Source organism: Liolophura sinensis, chromosome 6, assembly GCF_032854445.1.
Source record: "Liolophura sinensis isolate JHLJ2023 chromosome 6, CUHK_Ljap_v2, whole genome shotgun sequence".
NCBI lineage: Eukaryota > Metazoa > Mollusca > Polyplacophora > Chitonida > Chitonidae > Liolophura > Liolophura sinensis.
In genome coordinates, this window is record NC_088300.1 from 60317314 (window position 1) to 60333542 (window position 16229).

At 38.1% G+C, this 16229-nt stretch overlaps 1 protein-coding gene across 2 annotated transcripts in view; it reads left to right on the forward strand.

Annotated features, from left to right (window-relative positions):
- The window catches only part of LOC135468526 (myoferlin-like), a 59408-nt gene that overhangs the window by 20244 nt on the left and 22935 nt on the right, over window positions 1-16229 (forward strand). For both annotated transcript variants that reach the window (XM_064746824.1, XM_064746825.1), the window contains exons 13-31: window positions 2983-3059; window positions 4071-4082; window positions 5021-5121; window positions 5329-5442; window positions 5930-6029; window positions 6164-6366; window positions 7087-7193; window positions 8753-8948; window positions 9477-9629; window positions 10079-10219; window positions 10687-10773; window positions 11693-11772; window positions 12372-12486; window positions 13088-13190; window positions 13619-13929; window positions 14511-14565; window positions 14864-14941; window positions 15688-15869; window positions 16073-16222. In XM_064746824.1, coding sequence (XP_064602894.1) covers window positions 2983-3059; window positions 4071-4082; window positions 5021-5121; window positions 5329-5442; window positions 5930-6029; window positions 6164-6366; window positions 7087-7193; window positions 8753-8948; window positions 9477-9629; window positions 10079-10219; window positions 10687-10773; window positions 11693-11772; window positions 12372-12486; window positions 13088-13190; window positions 13619-13929; window positions 14511-14565; window positions 14864-14941; window positions 15688-15869; window positions 16073-16222 — 2365 coding nt within the window. The remainder of the gene's footprint in view (window positions 1-2982; window positions 3060-4070; window positions 4083-5020; window positions 5122-5328; window positions 5443-5929; window positions 6030-6163; window positions 6367-7086; window positions 7194-8752; window positions 8949-9476; window positions 9630-10078; window positions 10220-10686; window positions 10774-11692; window positions 11773-12371; window positions 12487-13087; window positions 13191-13618; window positions 13930-14510; window positions 14566-14863; window positions 14942-15687; window positions 15870-16072; window positions 16223-16229) is intronic.

Genomic DNA, 16229 nt, shown 5'->3' on the forward strand with positions numbered 1-16229 from the left:
AAATCTCTGCAAGTGGGGAAGATGGTTTGTCTGGTTCTATTCACAGCCCCCTCCCCCCTATCCACACACATGCTGGACAAGCTTGAAAGTAATCAAATTGCAGTACATTTCCAGCAGACTTGGCCATGCCGCCACATATCATGCCAACAAGGATTCAGAAGTGTTACAATACATGTACAATTCCGAAGTTCACTGAGGTCCCAGTGAGTGCATTTTTTTTGTAAGGAAAATGTGTTTTTTGGACATAAAGGTTCAAAACTAATAACCGTTTCTACGCTTTTGTGTGACGTATTCTTTATGGTGTAAAATTTAAAGTTTGATGATGACTTTATACAACACTTTTAAGTGGTTTGTTTTCAGGCTTGTCCAGATAATTTGCACTGAAGTTTTCTGAAGTACATGTAGGTCCTGCCATAGTTTGGTGAAAACCTAATTAATTTGTTTATTGGGCACTTGCATCTGAGAGATACAGTATGATCAAACAGCTTTAAAAAAAACAGCAACAACAAACGAAACAAAGGAATTGTACAATGTGTCTTAATTTGGACCTGTTGTTCAGAAAACTACTGTGTATCATGATCCTACACTATAAATGAGTTGTTTTAATGTAAAGTTCTTTTTGTATTATCACTGTTGACTACAGGTATATACTTGTAGAGTTAATCGTTGTATGCTTCATTTTGATTTGATGAATGTTTGGGTTTAAAGTGTGAAAGTTGTGGAGTATTCACCCTTCCCTTGCCTGTATTTATATACTGCACACTATAGTGTATCAATGCATGTTCATGTATTTTCCTGTCAACCTTTGATCATTTGAGTCTGCTTCACATAGGAATTCATTGGGTTGGATGGTTTTAACCAATTCATTCATATACTGATATCACTGACTTCTTGGTTATTGGTATTTGGTCACATAACACAGCAGTTGGTCTGACACATTAAAGCATGCTCTCTGTCTAGTCATTCAGTGTGGGTTAGCTCTATGGGCAACATGGAAAAATCCAACACTTCAGAAATAGGAGGAAGAAAAGGTCATATTGTGAAATAACTTTGTAATCTTTTGATTTTTGTGCATGCCTGAATGAGTATATCTACATCTGTACATTGAAATGGATTTCAAGCACTATGCCTGTCCGACTGGCATATAAATACAGGAGGGCATTTCCACTCGGGGCATGACCTGAATTCTATACATGTATGCCACATGCAAGCAACCATTTCTGTCTTTATTTCAGCATGCATGTGTCCGATTGCTTCTTTATTTTCCTCCTTGCATGTACATCTCATGGCATACTTTTACAGGGTTGATTTACCATTATCCTCCTAAACTGTCCTGTTAATTTAGAATTGGTCCTCAGTGCATGTTCTCTATATTTACATTGTACATGTTTGTGGAACTCTCATTGCATCATGGACTAAGACTCTTTCAGTGCAGAATTTGGGTATTCCTTGTCATGGCAGTTTTGTACTGTGTTCTTGTCTTTACGTGGTGTCTTTTAATACTGTCATGATACAGTGTACATGGTGTATACATATGTTCCATGCATGGTTATTCACAGCATGTGATGTATGTTGTAAGTATAGCATTAATAGATACACACTCAGTATTTATGTACTTTTTAGAATAGTACAGTACATGGCCATGCATGTGTTTTGTATGTCTCCTGCATTATTGGATGCATGCTGGTGATGTACATTGTGTGCCAGCTAGGTGGTTACAAAAACTTTGTACATTTCCTTCATTCCAGCTCTTAATACGTACTCATGTAACCATTAATAGGCTGTTATCCACATGTTTATGATGTTCTTACATGAAGTATATGTTGTGAAACAAGTCTTAGCCAACCGTATGTTGTTGAATGTCTGTATAGTCGCAATATTCTAGTGCCCGTGACATTTTGCAGGTGTTGTATATATGTACGTGTAGGCTTCACCATTACTAATGTTCATGCTTATGGTCAGCATCAAATATAGTTTTTTTGTTTGGTGCAAATGCCACAGCCGTCAAATGTATTACTGATAGATGTACATTTTATATTCTGGTTTCTGGTCACGTATATTTTGAACACTGACACCAGATAAACTGTAAATGTACTAAAAGCGTAACATTTTATATCAAAGGTCAGTAGAGAAATAATGAGAAGGAAAATGTCATTGAAACAGTTTTACTAGGTGTCTGATTTTTGGTAGTATTTGATTTTAAAATATGTTGTGCTTTAGACATGCCAGATCAGCTAATACAACCTATTTTCAACCTTTCAAGTCAGAGATCGTGACATTTTCTTAAAGCCAGTTAATGTAGAATTGGAATGTTATGAACCTGTTAACATTCTATACTCTACATACATTATCAAAGTCTTTTCTTCCCTGAAATTGTGTGACCTTGGTTGATTTTTTTCATTCAGAAAAGAGAACTTTGCATGGATGCTATGTTAAAGGGGCAAAACTCTGAAATAATTGTCAGACTACATTCCTTGTTGTTTTGACAACAAAAGCTTGTGTTTAATTGGTCTTGCCTGGCATCTACCCAAATGTTATGTGTAGCATTTAGGTACTGAAATTTCTGCTTTTAGGGCCAATAGTTTTATTTATTTGATTGGTTCTAGCACTGTCCTCAAGAGTTTTTCACTTACATTTATTCAGTACCAGTAGTCATTTTCATTTGTGAAGGAAGCCAAAGTGCAGGACTGGGCAACTGTTGCCCTTCAAGCTGACAAACCTACTGACTATTTAAAGTATGGGGGGTGGGGGGTGTAAACCAGCATCATGATCCCATCCTGTGATCTCAAGGGGGGGGGGGGGATCAGCAGATTGCTTCAGGGAGGGCCTGACTCTATTCGTGGTACCGAACCACAAAAGCCCATGTAGGGTTCTATATGTACATTGCCTGTCAGAGTGTTTTTTGAAGGTTTTTCTAACCTAATGTTAAAAGAGTGTTTACTGTATTTTATTGCATGCTGACTGATCTCTCTCTCCTAACAGGGACAGACTAACAGATGATGATACGATTGGGACTTACCAACTGCCCCTCTCCTTAATCTCTTCCTCGGGCAACTCCGGTGATTACCTTATTAATGGCTCATGGTTTCCTTTTTCTTAGCTCACTCTTTGTCTCCTTCTGTCCTAGGTGTGTTAAGCTAACCTAGCTAACTTATCTGTGATTTTTCTTGTAACACTCGCACAGTGCAGATAGATTATAGGTACAGTGCATGCATATGTATACAGTATTTGAATCTCACTTCTTTATTTCTGATATTCTCCACATTTAACAGTGAGTGGAATGGAAATTGTTTAGTCACACATTATGTACATGTCGTACCTTCACACCAGTACACTTTACATGCCTTGCAAGTACATGGTTCAATGCTCCATAATACAATCTTGTCATTGTTATGCTCAATTCAAGGTGTAGCAAAACTGGCTTTTTTTTTGTTAACGTGTCATTTTGATGTTTTGTTGTCCGTGTACATGTAATTGGTTTTCATGGGTTTTAAGAACTGTTAACTTTTTCACAATACAAAGTGGTGAACACCCGCATGTATATTAATATATACATATATATTGATCAACACATCCCCCCCGCCCCCTAAATTTTCTGATTTGCACAGCACATTTATCTCAAGTTTTTTGTAAAACTATGTATCATAGTTCATATGTGTGGGTTAAGGTTGTAAGAAATTTTATCTGTGGATAAATTGCAATTTTTTTTGGTGGTTGTTTGTTTTTTTTTTTGAAAACATGAACCAAGTTCTCATGAACACCTTTTTCATTTCCATCAGAGCTATAATTAATGTTGGAATGTATATCCCCGTTCTTACTTAAATTTGTTCATACATTCTTTACATAGCTGGCTAGCTTAGTTTAATTTCCTGTGTTAATTTAGTAGAAATCAATTCCACATATGTATACTGATGTTATTTAACCATAATAGTGAGAATGTGTTCCAGTAAAAAATTATATTGCTCTCTCTATAATATTAATAATACTATTTTTATTGAATGCATGACTAATCCATTGCTAACCACGTGTGTTGCTGTTTTCCATTTCTAATCCAACAATTCTGATGGCAGAAGAAGATGAGGGTAAACCACCTTTTTCTATTTATACTTACGTTGTATTTTGATATTTTCGTATTATCCTTTAATCTAGGATTATTACATAACATTTTTTGTATTTCTCAGAAACATGCCAGTTTTATATTAGGCTTCGATGTATAGTCATGAGTTATATTGCATTATTTGAAATCTGTCCAAACAGAAAGGCATCCACCCCATCATGTTCATGTACAGTTTGGCTTTCTAGCATTGCTATCATATATACTGTTGCATTTTGAGCTTCAGTTACCGTGCATCTTTGAATAAACTATGCATGCGTTGCGCATATAGAATGTTCAATAAAGTGCATTTATCATCTCTAAATATCTCTTGTCACAAAGTTGTTAGAAGGCTAATATGTTTTGCATGATGGAACTTACACTTACCTTCATAATCTATGATAGCTTTATTGAATGGGCCCTGGATATGGGATTATAGCTGAAAGGTCAGAATACCTAAACAGGCCCAGTGGGTTTCAGACATGTATGATATTTGCTCCATTGGACTGGCTTTGATCAGAAACCCAATCTGGCTGTTGTAAAGCAGATCATATTATTTTCTTCAAGTATTCAAACTTTTTCAGCTTATGTTGAAATTTTAGTTGTTTTAAGGTTCAGTGAAAAGTGTCAAGTAGCTAAACTCAGCATCATAGTTGTTTACTAATGACTGAGACATGATTACTCTTCCATAAGTACTATTTTAACGTGCAGATATGTGCGCTCTTAACTTGCCTGGCTGCCATCTTATGAGCTAATCTTACCAGCTGATATCGCATCCTAATTACCTTGCGTGTCCCTATCTAACAACTGTGCACATGTGACGGCGTGGAAGAGAATGAAAGTGATTGTACTGAATCGCACGCATATGTTAAATGTTTTCAACTTCAGCTAATCCACGAGACTAACATGGTACGTACTGTTTGATAGGTTTCCTACCGACGTTTGGTCCATGTTTCATTAATTTTTACGGGTCAACCAGAGAGTACTCGGACTTACCTGATGAATATGACGACCTCAATCTTGGAAAGGTAAGATAATGTGCACATACGATGAAGGATATTTGTGTTTGGTCCATTTACAATTGCTTTATGCAAAAAGCACACTCCATATCAATTTAACATTCATGCATTTATTTTAAGCAATAAAAAGATGTTGAAAAATGTCAACTGTTTTAGGCTGTAAGAGTTTTCAAGGAATGCTAGTGTCAATTTTAATCCGGTTTGTACTTGTGTCAGGGAGAAGGTGTGGCATTCCGTGGGCGGGCACTGCTGGAGCTGACCACAAAGCTTGGGGATTTCCCTGAGGAGGAGACAGCAGACATTGACAGTGATGACATTCTTCGTGTCCAGGTAAGTGCAGATGCTGCATCACTAAATCACACTTTGTAAATTAAGTCTGAATTTTACATTAACGTTTCAGTAAAGTCCCTCTGGAGTACATTTGTAAATCAAGGACTATAGACATAACAGTGAAAGGTTATATTTGTGTTTTTAGCCAGTCAAATCAGAGAAGCTTAGATTTCAGAACACAGAACACTTGCTGGTGCATGCAGCAGACCACCTGTGGCATAATGTTTTGGGTCGAACTGAAAATTTGTGTTGAAAAATATGCTAAGAAAAGGTAGAAAATTTTGTACAAGTAGGAAACCTGATTTGACCTTATAACAATCTGGTGTAACTTACTTTTCCTTTAACAATAAATTAAATAGCCTGCAGAATTATGTTTTGTTGTACATATATATGAGTAATTCAGTAACAGGAATCACCTGTTTTTCTCTACATGTGTTCTACCTGTAGATTTGCACGTTTCTTGAATTTTGTTTTTTTTTCTGTACAGAAATTCATGAGACGACGCAAATACAGATTGCATGCAGCATTTCTCAATGCTACCATGGTTAGCTCCATAGATGCTCCTGTGGAGTTTGAAATCAGCATTGGTATGTACATCCGTTTGTCTGTCCTTTTCAGCATTATTACGTTATGTAATAATTTGGCACAACCATTAATGTTAGACCTTTGACACCAATTTAACATGACAGATGTCTTCATGAAAATGATCACATCTTTGTAGGTAACTATGGTAACAAACTCGACGAGAATGTGCCGCCCTGTTCCTCAACAACTCAGCCAACCAATGCAGTGTTTGACGGGTGTTATTACTACTTCTTGCCGTGGGGAGAGACAAAGCCGTGTGTGGTGGTGGATTGTCACTGGGAGGATATCAGCTTCAGGCTGGAGGCCCTCAACATCCTGCTCAAGATTGTCGACAATCTTGTAAGTCCAGCCGACCAAAACAAAGTGTACTGTGTTTCACCTCAAGTTGAGCATTTTTCAAGTGACACATTTTGCTTCATTCTGATTTATTATAGGACCAATGAAGAGGTTTTTGTGAAGTTTGATTAATTTCTTATCACTAAAACTTAAGCCTCAGTAGAATCTTTTTTAAGGCCTTTATGTGCTTTTAAAAGTCCATTTTTACATACCAAACTTTAGGTGAACTACAAGGAAGTGGGAAATTCTTATTTTCTGCTATTATGTAGAGTACAAACATGTTTGTTTACATCTGATAAATATATAAAGTAAACATACTGTACACAACCCTAGTTAGAAATCAAAACGGAAATGGGGCTAAGGTACCCATAGAAGGACACAGTGGACATTTCCGTATTAATTAACACTGTGCCTGAGAAGAATTGGGAAAGGAGCATCATCCCTCCAAAAAAGGCTACCTAGGGGTCTTATGTACCTTTTCTTTAACATTCTCTATTGAATGCTTTTCTGGAAAATTTTTTAATAATGTTTTGCCTATTCTGAGTGCATATTCTCTGTCTAATTTAATAACCAGGTCCAAATTCTCCCCGTTTGATTTTATTTGTAATAGTAAAACTACGGAGTTATGATTAGTCACAAAGCACTGTCATTACACTTGTTACAGTATGTGTGTTTCTAATAACCTGCCTACACGATTTTCTGGTGTGTGTGTGTGTTCCACAGGAAGCTAATATTGAGCGTGTGAGAATTGGGATGAAGGCCAATCTTCCTGCCCCAGAGATAGCCCAGCTCCTCATCTCTCTCCTCGACCAGCTGGTCGCTGAGTGCAGGTATTGTAAAAACACCCTCAAGCCAGCACAGACAAGGATTCACATGCATATCTGTAGTTTTAAGGACTTGTCCATCAAGGGCTTCTCAAGCCAGCACAGACAAGATTCACATGCATATGTGTAGTTTCAAAGACTTGTCCATCAAAGGCTTCTCAAGCCAGCACAGACAAGGATTCACATGCATATCTGTAGTTTTAAGGACTTGTCCATCAAAGACTTCTCAAGCCAGCACAGGCAAGGATTCACATGCATACATGTAGTTTCAAGGAATTGTCCATCAAAGGCTTCTCAAGCCAGCACAGACAAGGATTCACATGCATATCTGTAGTTTCAAGGACTTGTCCATCAAAGGCTTTCTCAAGCCAGCACAGACAAGGATTCACATGCATACATGTAGTTTTAAGGACTTGTCCATCAAAGACTTCTCAAGCCAGCACAGACAAGGATTCACATGCATATCTGTAGTTTTAAGGACTTGTCCATCAAAGGCTTCTCAAGCCAGCACAGACAAGGATTCACATGCATATCTGTAGTTTTAAGGACTTGTCCATCAAAGACTTCTCAAGCCAGCACAGACAAGATTCACATGCATATCTGTAGTTTTAAGGACTTGTCCATCAAAGGCTTCTCAAGCCAGCACAGACAAGGATTCACATGCATATCTATAGTTTTAAGGACTTGTCCATCAAAGGCTTCTCAAGCCAGCACAGACAAGGATTCACATGCATATCTGTAGTTTGAAGGACTTGTCCATCAAAGGCTTCTCAAGCCAGCACAGACAAGGATTCACATGCATGTATGTAGTTTTAAAGACTTGTCCATCAAAGGCTTCTCAAGCCAGCACAGACAATGATTCACATGCATATCTGTAGTTTTAAGGACTTATCCATCAAAGGCTTCTCAAGCCAGCACAGACAAGGATTCACATGCATATCTGTAGTTTCAAGGACTTGTCCATCAAAGGCTTCTCAAGCCAGCACAGACAAGGATTCACATTCATATGTAGTTTCAAGGACTTGTCCATCAAAGGCTTCTCAAGCCAGCACAGACAAGGATTCACATGCATATCTGTAGTTTTAAGGACTTGTCCATCAAGGGCTTCTCAAGCCAGCACAGACAATGATTCACATGCATATCTGTAGTTTTAAGGACTTGCCCATCAAAGGCTTCTCAAGCCAGCACAGACAAGGATTCACATACATATCTGTAGTTTTAAAGACTTGTCCATCAAAGGCTTTTGGTACATATACATATATACATGTACTTGTTGGTGTATAAGACTGAAGCATGTTGAATTCAAACAATAAACAGTAAATGAAATACACAGGTATTATAAGTGCCCAGTACCAACTAAAGGTTCTGCAATATTCAAATGGCTCCTTATTTTATACACAGTAAAAATAATGCCTTATGCAAAAAGATTTGAAGGTTGTGTTTTAAGAAGATCTTGCATACATGTCTTTGATAGCACTAGAGGCTGATATATGACACACGTGTATATGTTGAAATTTCCTGTTCTTTGAAAGATGGACTCCAATGTGTGTGTTTGATTGTTCCAGCAAACCTCTGCCTAAAGTAAAATCTGGCACACATACATCAAATGACCTGGACCTGAAGTTAGCCGAGTACAGAAAGAACGAGATGTCTGGCTTAGTGAGCCAGGCTAAGAAGCTACGAGACACTGCCAGGGACATCCACGAGGCCCTGTCAGAAGTAGAGACTTACCTGCAAACATTAATGAACATGGCTCAAGAGGTGAGACTCGCGACATAGTGCGTTTCATTGTTTTCTTTTCTGTAAGCCCTTGTGTAAAAGGGTTGATTTTGTGTAACTTTTGTAATGGGCTATGACTTATATAAGGTCTACATTCTCAGAATTAACCAAATTCAGAGCTTATTTATGTTTGTCTGGTATGGTGAATGGCCTCAAATTTTTCTTGAAAAAGTGCCAAATAAAGCCAAATATATGCTATAGAATATTGCTTTTGGTGCTGAAACCTTGATATTTGCAGTAGGATATTATCTTACTTTTCTGTTGTTAAGATAAATAGGCTCCTAGTCAAACGTTTAGGTCAAAATGCAGTAATATTAAGGGTCTATTCATTTGAATGATTAGTTAAATGCATAGCGTATTTTATTAAAGTTGGTTCAGTAATAGTGCTGTGATACTCTCACATGAGTAAATGCATGTGGCTTTATTGCCATATACATGTAAACAGATATTGTTGGTGAGTTTGAAGTTGTTTAGATGAGAGACTTGATGTAATCTGTTTGCTGGTTGCAGCCCCAGAACAGTATGCCTGATGTTGTGATCTGGATGATCAGCGGAGAGAAGCGACTGGCTTACTTCAGGATACCTGCCTACGAAGTGCTCTACGCCTCAAATGCTGCCAACAGAGGGCGCCACTGTGGGAGGATTCAGACAGTTCAGCTGAAGGTAACGTATGGTTTATGTTGGATACATGTAATCTTAGGTCCAGCGGTCAAGCGAGAAATTTTCTAGACTGCCTTGCATGATGTGTGCCTACTACACACAGGAGAGTTCACCAGAAACTTTTCAAACTGCCAAATGCCAGAGGTGTATTCCTGGTACTCAGATTTCTTCCACCTGTAAAACCACCATTGTATAATAAAGTGAAAAATTCATGAGTATGACATTATACAAGTTGTCAGCTGGATGGGCCCTGCTAAGTTTTTTAAGTTTACAGGTTTCCCTTGGGCTCTGCCCAGTTTCCTCCCACCATAACGCAAGGGGCTGTTTTAAAAGTGAAATATTCTTGAGGATGGTTTAAAACACCAATTAAAACAAACAAAAGAATATAAATAAATTGATAAATTTATGTTCTCCACTGTGCAAAAATTCTCAGTGTTCATTTCTGTATTCAGTTCCCTGGATCTAAAGCTAAGGAGAAGGATGACACAGTTCCCGCCTTGGTCCGTCTGAAGCTCTGGCTGGGTCTACAGGACCAAGAGGCTGAGTGGCACAAGATGCAGTCAGAGGGAGAGCTGGCGGTCTTTGCTGAAACGGTAAGCAGTAGTTCATCCATGCATGTTTCAGCCGGTGCTGGTTGACCTAGCTTATGAAGGTTCATCAGGTACTCAGCAAGATGCAGTGGCATCCTTCTGGATATACCACATCCTTCAGGATATACACCCTGCTCCAAGATATACCACATCCTTCAGGATTCTTCCTCCCATTATCTCCATCAGTTGCCTTGAAAATGTTGCAAGTGAAATGATCTTGTTTACATTAAGACACCAAGGAAATATAAAATGAAGAAATAAAAATATAATTAGATGTGGTTCTCCAGTATACTTTCATGCAATTTTGTTCTTAAGAGTACACTCTCCATGAGTTTTCACACCATGAACGTCCATTGACGCTATCATTGACATATTTATATAGCTCTCTGACCTTGTGATTTTGTACAATATGAGAACCAGGTAACAGATGTTGTATATTCATAGCTCTCTGACCTTGTGATTTTGTACAGTATGAGAACCAGGTGAACATCTTGGGAGCATGGACAAACAAGGGACCAACCATGACAAGGCCAAAGTGGTCTGACTCCTTGGGCAAGGTAAGGCATTCAATTTGACCCACAGGACGATGTGTACATAATTAGTTGTAGTGACACAGACAGTGACACAAAGAATATGTGACTTTCATACAGTGAAAGTATGAACCATACATTCACCCTGAGTGCATTATTTCTTGTATGGCTGTTTTCCATTCTGTGGTTTTTAATTACCAGGCACGGTGAGGTAGCTGTATTTTATGTACTACAGATTATCATCATTATTGATGTGATCATGAACAGTCAAGGTTGTACAATGTCTCTTCATCTAGGCATCAGCGACATTTGTGAATTTGTCTCACTTTTTTTGGGGCGGTTTATATTCATTATAATTCATGAAATTGAAGTGTTTTGAACAATACATTAACTCAGTGAACTTGTCATTTGTGTTCTGATGACCTACTTGTATGTACATGTGGACTGAAAGCATAGTTTACACAGGTATTAAAGCTCAAGCTTTAATAGCACATGATTTCATTCTGAATATTAAACCATGATGTCTGTTAAACCAATCCACATCATGATGTCTGTTAAACCAATCCACATCATGATATCTGTTAAACCAATCCACATCATGATATCTGTTAAACCAATTCACATCATGATATCTGTTAAACCAATTCACATCATGATATCTGTTAAACCAATTCACATCATGATATCTGTTAAACCAATTCACATCATGATATCTGTTAAACCAATCCACATCATGATATCTGTTAAACCAATTCACACCATGATAACTGTTAAACCAATTCACATCTGATTTCATCTCATCAAGTATGAATTGTCCTGTTCCTAGTTAAGTTCTCAGTCGTTAATGTGAAATGCTCTTTTATTAACAACTTTATATGACATTGTATCTGTTGGAGAAATGTACATACAGTGACTTGTACTACAGACAGATTTGTTGTTGTTGTAGGTAAGCATTCCACAGGAAGCATTCGATCCTCCTCCAGGCTGGAGGTGGGACAGTGATTGGTACATCAGCCCAGAGCTCAGGTCAGCTACAACCTGTGTCATTTATCTATAAGTACAATGAAATATAGTGTAACTCTATTTCTTCACAGATTTTGAAGTTAAATTGTTACGTTCAGTGGTACCAAGATTTGTTTGTTTTTTGTGGAATTCTTAAACATTTGATTAATTAAATAAAGTGTAGGATGCCCAGCCTCTTTACCATATTTACAGTATCAGTATTATATTTTTTGTATCAAATGCACAAGGTCTGTCAATAGAAGTGCATAAAATCTTGCAGAATAGGTTGCTAGATAATTTTTTCCCCTAATTTATGGAAAGACGCTCTACTAAGATTATTCTTGCTAAATTACATGTTTGTGATTAATTACGTTTGTTTAATGTGATAATTTATGGTACTGTACAGGATAATATATGGTCCTGTACGTGATAATTTATGGTCCTGTACAGGATAATTTAGGATAATATACTTATTACATGTGTTATGGTCCTCTACAGGATTATAGCTGTTGTCCTGTATATGATTATTTGTGGTGTGATATATGTTTAGTTGTATTTATAATCAGATGCATGTTACCTCAGTTACTGTCTGATACTGATGAGCAGCACTTTATTCCTTGCAGCATGTTGTTTGACCGTGATGCAGGTCACCGTACCTTCCTTGATGATGTGTATGAATGTCAGTCCCGAATCCCAGCAGGAAACTGGGGACCTGCAAGCCGACCATGGGCAGATGTGGTAAGTAATACCTTTGGGTGTTTTATATTGGAAAACAGTGGACTTTCTCCTCAAATATTATACATGTTTAATAATATTCAACACTCTGTGAGTCCCTCACGATTGGAACGGTTTAAGTGATTTATCCCCCAAACTATGCGACTAATGTTTCACATTAATTACAACAGCAACACATGTTAAAAGAAAAACATATTCCAGATAGTTACCTCATAAATGTACAAATGACAGCCTATCGTAAGTTTCAGGAGTTACATTATGATGTGAAGCTGACCATGCAGACACTTGTTTGTTCCACCTTGGCTCAGTCAAGGTTCTGTCACCTTTTATATCTCTTGCCTGTTACCAGAACTGAGATAATTTTGTTTGTGACATTTATATAAATATTTGAAATATATGAGAAGTGAATACAGAAGTTAATGGGACAAATGAATGACAAGTTGAATGAAGGACTGAATGACTAGACAAGTGAAATGTGTCAAAAAGCAGATTCAACTGCATATATGTCTCTGTTGCTACACAGTTCGTGTGCTTTTAAGCCTGGAATATGTCGTAGAGCGAGGTGGTGTTAACTTTAGCCTGTATTGCCATGTTTGTTTTACAGAAAGGAGACCCCCTGCCTTCCAGGATGGACTTTCAGCTGCCAGAAGGCTGGAAGTGGGATGATGACTGGCAGCCTGATCTCAACAGAGCTGTAGACGAAGAAGGTATAAATATCACTTATACGCATAATTCACAGGAAGCAATCTGGCGTGTTGGGCTTGCACATGTATGTCTGGGCCAGTTGTTCAAAAGTGTGTTAAATATGTATATTTCATGTACATATTTACACTTTTAACAAAACCCCATTGTAAAGCTGGTATCATTATGTCTTTAGACAGTTTTGAACAATGGGCCCAAATGTTCCGAAAACGCAGGTTTCATACAGTATTAACATAAATGCTCTATCAGAGCGTCATATAGGCAAAATCCAAATAAAATAGATAAAACTGTATTGATGGCTAAAAGAGAGGGATATTAATTATATTTTTTTATTTTTTTTATAAAAATGTTTCTGTTTTAAATAATAACATTGTTTACATCTAAACAGGTGTACATTTGACATGACAAAGTGAACATATATTTTATTTGCCAGGTTGGGAGTACTGTGTGGAGGCGACAGTTGGTGGTTATGGGCCTGTTGAGAAAACCTACCACCTGTGTCGCCGACGCCGATGGATGCGCCCACGGACAATGGTTTTGGACAAGAAGAAACAGGCACTGCAGGCGAAACAGACACAGGCTCAGGCTGAGGGATGGGAGTATGCCCCGCTCTTCAACATGAAGTTTCACGCCAACGAACGTAAGATGGACCTGGTGAGGCGCAGACGCTGGCACAGGAAAATGGTGGCTGAGACGCCAGGCGCTCCATGCTACTTCAGGCTTGGAGAGGGAGAGCCAAAAGAGGCGAGTCTTGACCGGCATTTATTTTATTTTTACCCATTTTTTCATGGGTAATTTATTCTACATGAGGCAACAATAAGACAAACTGTGTAGATTTATGTAGAGAACATGAACTTGAAGGATGTATATGTGAATAAATTTAAACCTGTTTATTACATCAACTTTACAATCATGTCTTTACAAGTGTTTCCAGCTCACTTCACCTCTAAGTTTGACGTTTTTAACCACTCTTGTCTCCAAATACAAATAACATGTAGCATCTTGTATCTGTATATCAAAACTGTATTTTAGACATGTTGTGACATTGTACACTAATCTGTGGAATACATTAATCTGTTAGACTTTCTTGTCCTGTGTGTCATTTAGCTGTAATGTGTCACGGGCTGGCTGGCTCAGTAGCCTTAAAAAAAAAAGTCGTGCTGATGAGAACAGACCTAGCCTTGACCAGTGAGGTGGCATGTTTAAGTCCAGCTCTTGCTGATTTGGAAATATTCTTGAGTACAGCATTAAATCTGAATCAAAGAAACTCTAGGAGGTATTGTGTTTATCTGCTGTTCACATATCACCGGTGTATATCTCTTCAGGGTGAAGAAAGCAAAACTTCTATGGCAGCTCCTAGGATGTTCCTTACTTTCTCCAGTAAGTAATCTTTTATTATAAGTGGACATCGCTGATTGATTGCTGTTGTCGGTGCGGTTTTACAATCTGTATACCCATGAAAGCTGAAGCCTGTCTTCTGTTTTTGGTGAAAGTTATCTACCAAGAAATTAGCTTTGATAAACTTTGTTTGTATAGAGGTCTAGTTCTAAAAAATTACGATTGACTGCTGAACATATCATGGGAGTAATTTTTGACATGTTTCATTCATAATATGAGTGGTGTAAGAATTTATTTTGGCTGTTTAAATCCATCATCTGATATAACTTTACCGTGGCAGAGTCATACAAGTACCAGCTGAGAGCATACATCTACCAGGCTCGTAACCTGTTGGCGGGTGACAATACGGGGCTCTCAGGTAAGGAACTCAACTTGTTTGTGGTGTGGTGGACATACAATGTATTTACAGTGCAAAGACGTTAAATAATGAAATATGTGGCAAAATCAACTTTGTTTTTGCAGAATATATAATCAGAACATTTAGCTTTGTATCATTTAGTTTAATTGTGAAATATTGACAAAGTTGACTTGAATTAATACTTGTATCAAATTCAAATTGTGGAATGAGTCAGTTGGATACTTCTAGGCTTAAGGCTTTGTACATGCAGCAATGGCTAATGGTGGCCTGTAATTGGACTTTATGGGATGAGTTAGGTGGTTATAGTTAGTTGGATGGTTTTAGGCTGAAGGCTTTTTACATGCAGCAATTGATGGCCTTTATTTGGACTTTATGGAATGAGTCAGATGGTTATAGTTAGTTGATACTTCTAGGCTGAAGGCTTTGTACATGCAGCAGTTGCTAATGGTGGCCTGGAATTGGACCTTATGGAATGAGTCAGGTGGTTAGAGTTAGTTGGATACTTCTAGGCTGAAGCTTTGTACATGCAGCAATTGATGGCCTGTAATCGGACTTTATGGAATGAGTCCGGTGGTTAGAGTTAGTTGGATACTTCTAGGCTGAAGGCTTTTTTACATGTACATATGGCAGTACTTAATGGTGGCCTGTGTATGGACAAGTCAAACTACTAGATTTAGTCAAGTAGTACATTTACATGTAGTATTAAGCAAGTGTTAATAATTGTGTCTACATTGTTTGTGTTACAGATCCCTTTGCTCGTGTGTCTTTCCTCACCCAGAGTATGGTGACGGAGAAGGTAGAGAAGACCCTCTGCCCGACGTGGGATCAGACCCTCATCTTTGAGGAGATCCAGATATACGGGGACCCCAGGACCCTGGAGGCCAGTCCCCCAGACATCTTCCTTGAGATCTTTGACCATGATACATTTGTAAGTTCTGTTTGTATCTGTTGTATAGGCCTACCTTTTTTTCAATCTGCCAGACTATGATATCTCAGATAAAAGTATTTGTACAAAAACTTGATATACATTATTACAAAACTTAAATGAAACGTTCAGAATTCAAAGTCTCGTCCAAACGTTTAAGTTGGATTTCACGACAAATATGCATATGCGACAAATTTCATTACCAGGGAGCTGCTGAGTTCTTGGGCCGAACTAAGGCGCCCCCTATGGTGAAACTTGATCCAGGTGATGCAAGAACGCCCGTGTTGCAGTGGTTTCCTATTATACGTGACAACAATGAGGCCGGAGAGATGCTGGCAGCTTTTGAGCTACTGAAGGTGAGTA